We start from the raw sequence: 8,015 nt of genomic DNA, 5'->3' as shown, positions 1-8,015 counted from the left end.
TGCGTTCTCTCCTGCCTTCCTGCAGCATCAACCACGACCCCAGCCGCATCCCTGCGGACCTGCCCGAAGCGCGATGCCTGTGTCTGGGCTGCGTGAACCCCTTCACCATGCAGGAGGACCGCAGCATGGTGAGCGTGCCTGTGTTCAGCCAGGTGCCCGTGCGCCGCCGCCTCTGCCCGCTGCCTCCGCGCACCGGGCCTTGCCGCCAGCGCATGGTCATGGAAACCATCGCAGTGGGCTGTACCTGCATCTTCTGAATCACCAGGCCTAGAGCCTGCGGGCAGCCGCAGGCCGCCCTCCCTGCACTCCCATGCCATGCGAGGCCAATGAAAAGTAAACGCTGTCTTTCCCAAAGCAAGACCTTGGGTTTGATCCTTGTGGCTTCAAAGCCAAACCAGGGTGGGGGTAGGAGGGTCCTGGGAGGTAGATTTCAGATGAGTATAAAGGACGATTTTTCATCACTCACATTTCTCCAACACTGAGACAGGTTATTAAAAAATAGTGCATTCATTTCTACCGTTTAGGACAGTCACATAGTTCCTTTAATTTGGGTTTATAGCCTTATTTCAGCCATGTTATTGGAGCTTGGTTAGTATAAACCTATATAGGAGTGACTAAGCCATTAAGGCAAGGACCATTGCAAATGAGCTCTTTAGAAGCGTGAGCTCCCAGTCTCTGTAAGGGTCCAGCTAAGGCTGAGCCTCTTAATAATATGAACGGATTCCTGCTCTGGATGGAATAGGTGCTCTATAAGGTCTCTTTCAATTCCGAGATTCTCTGCAGGTCAGCCTTAGACCCAGAGACGAGCCTCCAGGGCGCCAAAGAACAGGGGTTTTAACCGGGGCCAACAAGCCCCTGAAATTTTCACATGCAAATGCATTTTTATGAGCTGGAGATTCCTGATTTTGAACAGACACTCAAGAGTTGAGACGCATCATCATAGATCATTCTTTCATCCAGCCTTATCCACAAGGGGATCGGGTTAGATGATTTGCTGATATCGGTGGTTCTCAGACTTTAGCTGGCACCAGAATCACCCGGAGGGCTTGTTAGAACACAAATTGCTGTGCCCCAAACACAGGGGTTCTGATTCAGTTGATTCGATATGGGGGCTGAGACTTGCATTTCCAACAGAGTGGCTCCCAGGCGGTGGTGCTGCTGCCACTGGTCTGGGGACCACACTTTGAGAACTCTGGCTTATATCACTTTGCTGATGAAAAAGGCAATGTGCACAGACTTGCTGTAAAGCCCCTGCTGGCTCCTTCTCTCTGGATGCTAACTCCCCCTGCCCCACCCCATCAGCCCCTTGCAATTCAATCCTCCCCCTGCCCCCTAGCCCCTGCAACAAATCCTAAATCAGCTGCTGTTAGGTCTAAAAATACCTTCCCTCCCCCAGGACAGCTGAGGGGCTCAGGCTATTTTCTGAGGGTAAGAATAGCTGGCACTTTAGAGTTAATTTCAATAAGAGGGCCAACAGCCAGTAGAGGAATACTTTACTTGGCTGCTGTAACGTCAGCACTTAAAGTAGCTTTAGCTCTGAATGTTTTAAGGGTCTAATTCATGAAAGGGCACTGGTTAGGTATGTGTCTGTCTGGGGTGGTAAGTAACTTACCTTTTTTGGTATTGTTCTAGAGTGGATACTGGTTAAAATTACCCCAGGAAGCTTCGGCCTGGTTCCAGACACATGGAAAATAAACTTCTTGTGCCAGCCCAAGCTGATGCCTTCAGCAGCCGCTTCTCTTCCCTGGGGGGTGATTATCTCTGGGGGGCCACGCAGCTTGCTCTCCAGGCCTTAAGACTCCAGCTGCACATGAGGGACCCACGGCCTCCAAGGCCTTTTTGTGGGGTGAGGGCATGGGAAGATCCGAGCAACGGGAGGGTTGCTCTAGTCCTGGGAGGAGACCCCTGGTGCCCAGGGACATAGGGACTGGGCCAGGAAACTCCTCACCTGGTGGGATGGCCTGTCCTATTCCTACCAGAGCATTAGACATGCAGAGATCCTCAATAAATGCCAGTTAGTTGATTAGTTTTATATGGATGTTGCCTTTTCCTCTTTCTGGGCTTCAGTTTTCTCATCTGTGTAACCAGGGCTCTCCAGGGTCTTTTGTAGTTTTACCGTTCTGGGGACTCCAGAGCTTGGTCTCATGAGCCTGGGCTGGCAGCGGGTGCTTCTCAGCCCCCTGGTTGTTAAAGGCAGCAGTAGAGAGTTCAAGACCTTCAGAGAGCTGGGTCTATACTGTACCCCTAACCTCCTTTGGTCTGAGTTTAAATATTTTATGTTTTCTACTATCTGGTGAGAAACCCTCATTGGGTAAGAACAGGGGCCTCACTTGTCTCCTTCACTGCTGCATCCCCAACACCTAGCACAGTCCCAGGTGCAAAATAAGGGTTCAGGGCTTGGTGAATGAATGCATGCATGCATTCATGCATAAAGGCCTCTAGGGGGAGCCCAAGCTCCCTCTGTTGCTTTTTCAAAGTTGGATTAGGAACAAGGCATTCCTCTCTTCCCACCATTCCCCTCACCACCCCCAACTCTACCCTCCACAGCCCCCTCCCCACAAAGTGCTGAAATCTTGCTCGAGTCATCTGCTCTAGAGTTGTTCCTTCAAGGCGTTCTCAATGGGTACTACACTCCCCCCAGGACTATTGAGGATGAGTGTGGCCTTTTCCTGTTTTGTTTGGCAGATTATAGGGCTCTCTTTGTCTTTGCAAGTGCTCTCTCTTCTCCCAGAGGGCTGTAGGTCCTTGGGGGCTTCTGTCCTGGCCTAAGATGGCTAGGGTGGGCCCAGGGGCAAAGGTTTCCTGCTGGTTCCCATGCTCCCTTCCCCTGCCTTCAGGAATCTGTGGCCTTTCCTTGTAGGCGGGGAGATGGTGAGATCTTGCTCTCAGGTTTTGATTTGGGAAAGCAGGCAGTATTGGCATTTTGGCCTGGTTTGGTTCTGAGCTGTTCGGGCCTGCCTACTAGATAAAAGGAAGTTTGAAGAACCAGCCAGTTCCACTGCAGTCAGGCTGGGACATGGAGCCGAAGCCCTGGCCAAAGACTAAAGATCAAGTGTAACTGCCCTGGTTTGCCTCTTCCATGCATATCTTCAGGGATGCAGGGGAGGGGTGGTTTTCAGGGACAAATTTGGTATTGGCCTTGGTCCTCTGGCCCAATACCAATGGTCATCAGTTATACCATGACAGCCTGTAGCATCTTCATTTCAAACATAGATCATGAAAAAATGCCATTACATGTTGATTTCATTGGACTTGAGGAGCGGGGAGGGCACAGCCCCATCCTGTGTGTGGTTGACATTCTGCCTCGCTCAACACCCTTTCCACCCTTCTGACCTTGTAGTTTGGATGAGACCACTTCTGCTCCCTGGTCCAGTCAACATGTGGCATTCACTTGGCCACAGGAATCGGTTAAGCAGGGGCCCAACTGGCCCAGAGCCCAGACTTTGGTTCAGGGGTCATGGGAGCAGACCCTCTCGCCCTGGGAGCTGTTGTAGCCGTCCTTGACCATGAGAAGTAATGGCGCTGGCATTGCACAGTGCCCTGTGCTTGGACTTTTATGATAAGCAATAAAACCCTTTCATTGCTGAAGCCAGTCTGAGTTTGGTTTTCTAATACATCAACCAAAAGCATTCTTACAGGTGTGTCAGTCATAATACCTGTAATAACCAACAGCTACATGCGTCTTGCACTTTAAAGGCATCATCTCTTTCACTACCATTACCATAGCTGTGGCATGGTAACAACTTCGAAGCCAATTTGGGCCTCCCCCTACTTGAGGGCTATTGTGCCCCATGCCGAATTCAATGAATTTTAAGGAGAAGCTCCAGATTTAAGCTCTATTCAGGAAACCTCGGGCAAGTTACTTCCTCACTTTGGACTTTTATCTCCATTGCTACAAAAGGAGGCAAATTAGCTGAATTACTTCTGGGGCCATCCCAAAGGATAGTCACAATATCGCTGTCATTTGGCAGTGTGTGTCCTCCTGGGCCAGACTTAGCAGGTCTGGTTGGGACTTGGGCACCTGAATCAGGTTAACCTCCAAAGAACTCTATCCCAACACGTTTTCTTCCTTTACTCCACTGGGGTGAATGTCTGGGAGAGAGGTATGACTGCCTTCCACCACCTTGGAATTTGTCTTTGTGCAAGACAGATCATCACATTACTCCTCAATCCTTGCATAATAGACAGAATGGTCAATTCCTCCAGGTGCCAAAGCTTTCTTCTTTCTATGGTCTTGCTCTCCCTTGTCCTACTGGTTGCCAGGAAGCTCAGCGCTATACTGACAGTTCTGCTGGGGTAACCATCCTACCAGTCATCTTCCCCAACATGTGGTACTGTTGAGAGACATGGATGGTATCTAATAAGTTATTAACTAGGTACCTCACATCTAGCAAGCTCAAAGTAAATAGGAGCTATAATTACGTCTTAGTTTTCAGATCTTCCCTTCTACTTTATTTGTAAACCATCTGGCTACACGTTTCATTGTTGATGTTGCCTCAGGTACATTTTGGCAGTTGGCAGTGAAAAACAATAAAGAAATTAGATGCAGAGTTCTCTGTCTTGTATTCCCCCCCTTCCCCAGAGTTATCCTGTCTCCTAGTTAGAAAACCAAATGAGAAGCAGCTGGAGAAGATGGATTTTTATTTCTTTTAAAAAAATAAATAAAATACATACACTGGCTTGAATTTCCTTCCCTTCTCTTACACCCTCCCTTAAAAAGAAACCACCACTCTGAGAATCCTTAGAAGAGGCAGAGAGCAGGCCACCTGGATCCATCCTGGGAGAAGACACTTGACACACGAGGGGTCAGACAGAGGCTTGGCCTCTGGGGTGGTGATCCCCCTTCAGCAGGGGATGGACCGTCCCAGGTTCACCCCAGAGCCCTCACAGTTCAGTCTTCACCTTGTGCATCAAATCCTTTTGGTCTATCTTGTCTAGGTCCTGGTACCAGCGGTTGTAAGCCAGTAGGGCGACATTCTTGGCGGCTACAGCCATCACCTCCACGGAGCTGGCCGCCCATTCCAGGGCATTGACGTGGAAGAGTTGGTCGTGGAGTGCAAATTTCGGGAGGGTGGTGCGGGAGCCGTGGACGGGGTGGGCCTGCCACTCCGCCGTCTGCACTGAATAATAGGAGCGGAAGAGGGTCTTCAGCTGGGACCGAAGGAGGGGCTTGGGGGACTGGACTCGCCAAACGGCTGCGTCCTGAGGCTGCTTCCGCCTGAAGTTGGCCGAGATGTTGACGGGACAGATATTGTCCAGGGCACAGAAGAAGGTGGGGAAATCTGTGGTAAGGATGTTGGCGAAGGGGAAAAGCTTAGGGTCGGGGAAACCAAAGTAGGAAGAGTTGAGGTAGCCGTGGACCAAGGAGATGACAGTGGGCTGGTAAGAGTCCTGGATGACGTCAATGGGTGGGTTGAAGCCTTCAAAGGTGATGGTGCTGTTGTCCAGGTGCAGGGGGGTGGCGATGACCACTATGTCATAGAAGTCGGAGCCAATGCCTACCTCACTCTCATACTTTACCAGGTACAAGGGTTTCCCTTCTAGAAAGATTGAGAAAAGAGCACGAAAGCCGACTTATTTCTCCCATTTGGGGCCTAGCATTGAGGGTATGAGACCCGGGGTGCAGCTGGGCTGTCCAGATGGTGGGTCCTCATCTTTCCATGCCAGTGTGACCAGAGAGTGAGCACTGGACTGGGAGTCAGGAGACCCGAGGTCCAGCTCTGCCTCTGCTGTTGACTGGCTCAAAATCCTCAGTGGTCAAATAAATGGGGTTAGATGAATGCAAATCTATTTTCTGGCTCTAATATCTGAATTGGGACAACAGTGCCCTCTGGTGTCACTCGGCAGTGGTGGGGCTTCCCACTGTTTTTTTGGAATCCTCCCAGGCAGATCACAGATGGGGGTCTAGGGACAGAAGAAGGGAAGCGTTCACTGTGTAGGAATGGAGCAGCCATGCTCCCGGCTCTGTCCACTCACCTGTCTGCTGCAGAGTCACAGAGATCACCGTGGCATGGATGACACTGGCCTTGGTGAGCTTTAGCAGACCGGAACACACCAGCTTGTTGCCTCCCTCCACGGACCACAGGGTGCCTTGGGCTCCAGCTAGCGCCATAGCACCTGGGCAATGCGGAAGGTGGCCAGTGGGTTCTCAGAACCACGGGGCAGTGGGGCTAGAGAATCCACCACCTCCCACCTGGGCCTCCCTTCCAGGCCAAGACCCCACCCAACCACGGCAACAAAGTGCTCAGGCAACCTTACTGAGCCGGGTAAATGTGAGGTTATGGGGAACCCGGCCCATTCTGGGCACTGTGGGCCGGGGAAGGGCAGGTGGGCAGGCTGAGGGCCGTAGGCTCACCAGCAAAAGCGGGCATTGCTGCCGACTGGCCATAGCTGGCCCGCAGGACGGCGGAGACGATGTCATCGATAAAGCGCTGCGTGACGCCCACCTGGAGCAGGGACTCGGCCACAGAGCGCTGGGTCATGTTGATGAAGCTGGACTCCCCCAGCGAGTACAGCAGTTCCTCCATGCCGGAGAAGGCATAACCATGGGCCTGGTACTTGTAGATCCTGGGAAGACACGTGGAGCTGGAGCCCTTGTGCAGAAGCCTTTGGGCTGACCGCCCGTTACTGGGCCACTGCGCCTGAGAGGCCCAGCAGGGACCCACCCTCCTCCCCACATAGAAGTGGGGAGAGGAGGCTGGTTACACTCTCCTTGGCCTGTTCGCTGGCTGAGGTGGGCCTGCACCACCTAGAGGGACAGTGCAGAGGGAAGGGCAAATGCCCGGAATCCCACTGGACCTGGCTTCACACTGTGGCTCTACTGAATGACAGTTACAAAGCCCTCTGAGCCCCTTCCTGCCTGAGGTCATGACCATCTTCTCATCCAGCTGGACTGCCAGGCAGCAGGCCTTGACCCCACCGACAGCTTCAGCTCTGCTCTGGATTCTAGGACCGCACTGGGCCTGATGGCAGCTGCTTCATGCCAGTGTCGTCACCCTCTCTACTAGCCAAGCCTGTCCTCTCCCACAGCTCAAACCAACAGGACTCCCACCAAACTCACATCTCGTCCCTTTCTCCCCAACTCCCCCAATCTCAGAGGCTCGCATGTGCCTGCAACCACCTGCTGATGGATTTCTGGATGCGCTGGCCTTTGACATGTTGCCTCTGCCTGAGTTTGGTTATCAGTGGGACACCCGATGGAGGTGCCCAGAAAGCAGTTAGAAATGTGGGTCTGGAAATTAAGGGGATACAGGCTGACAGGTAGAGGTCACAGCTCATGAAAGGAAGAACTCAGCATTGTTGGTTTGAAAACAATTGACAAGAGAGAAAAGTTTAAGAAGTAGGGGTAAGGATATAACTTTTGGGGGCTATCTGGAGAATATGAGGAGGAAATGCCATAAAAAGCATAGTTATGAAAGTGGATAGAGTGGAAAAGCACCAGAGACCAGGAAGAAGGCCTGGAGGCCATGCTGACACTAAAGGCTCTGCATCTGGGCCAGGAAGCAGGAAGAATCTTCAGGAGGGTCTTCGGGGCAGTGCCAGCTTGGCAAGGGAGTGGACTGTGAGAAGTGGACACAGTGGCAACAGACCACCTGTCTTTGTTACCTGGAAAAGAGAAGGGGAATGGGAACCAAGGAGGAGAAAAGCGTGAAGAAAGGTGTTTGTTCTAGATGGGAAAACTAGGCGACAGCAGTTTGTAAAGGGGTGGCCCACAGGCTGCATGTGGCCTACAGATGTGTTTCATTCGGCTTATAAAGTGAATTGGTTGCATACAATGAAAACCTGGGAGATTTCACATATAACTCTGGAAAAATGGGAAGACCTAGCCACATGAGTTTGGCGTTCCCACACAGCTACGGTTGGCTCTCAGAGTGCTGGCTGACCTTTTCTGATGTGGCCTTGCTCGTCAGGGCACCCCGTTCCCTACCCTTCTCTCTCCCATCTGGCCGCTGCATATCCCAGGTCCTTTTAGGTGCCTGAGTTTACAACTCATGCTTAGTTTAGCAGAGGGAAAG

General features: G+C 51.8%; 2 protein-coding genes across 5 annotated transcripts in view; one reads left to right on the top strand and one right to left on the bottom strand.

The window, feature by feature from the left end:
* Positions 1-348, top strand: part of IL17B (interleukin 17B) — a 4,900-nt gene extending 4,552 nt beyond the window's left edge. The window contains exon 3 of the mRNA XM_006906381.1: positions 26-348. Within this exon, the coding sequence (XP_006906443.1) occupies positions 26-257 (232 nt within the window). The 3' untranslated portion in view covers positions 258-348. The remainder of the gene's footprint in view (positions 1-25) is intronic.
* Positions 349-4,624: 4,276 nt separating this feature from the next.
* Positions 4,625-8,015, bottom strand: part of PCYOX1L (prenylcysteine oxidase 1 like) — a 9,377-nt gene continuing 5,986 nt past the window's right edge. For 3 of the 4 annotated variants that reach the window (XM_006906380.3, XM_025043145.1, XM_025043144.1), the window contains exons 4-6: positions 6,356-6,567; positions 5,977-6,117; positions 4,627-5,540 (exon numbers count right to left, since the gene is read on the bottom strand). In XM_006906380.3, coding sequence (XP_006906442.1) covers positions 4,885-5,540; positions 5,977-6,117; positions 6,356-6,567 — 1,009 coding nt within the window. In that variant the 3' untranslated portion in view covers positions 4,627-4,884. Of the gene's footprint in view, positions 5,541-5,976; positions 6,118-6,355; positions 6,568-8,015 lie in introns of all 4 variants that reach the window. The other variant, XM_025043143.1, reaches the window with a different exon arrangement.

Source organism: Pteropus alecto, unplaced genomic scaffold (assembly GCF_000325575.1).
Source record: "Pteropus alecto unplaced genomic scaffold, ASM32557v1 scaffold40, whole genome shotgun sequence".
In the NCBI taxonomy this organism is placed as follows: domain Eukaryota; kingdom Metazoa; phylum Chordata; class Mammalia; order Chiroptera; family Pteropodidae; genus Pteropus; species Pteropus alecto.
The sequence above is the reverse complement of the archived record's forward strand: the minus strand, read 5'-3'. Positions and strand labels throughout refer to the sequence as shown.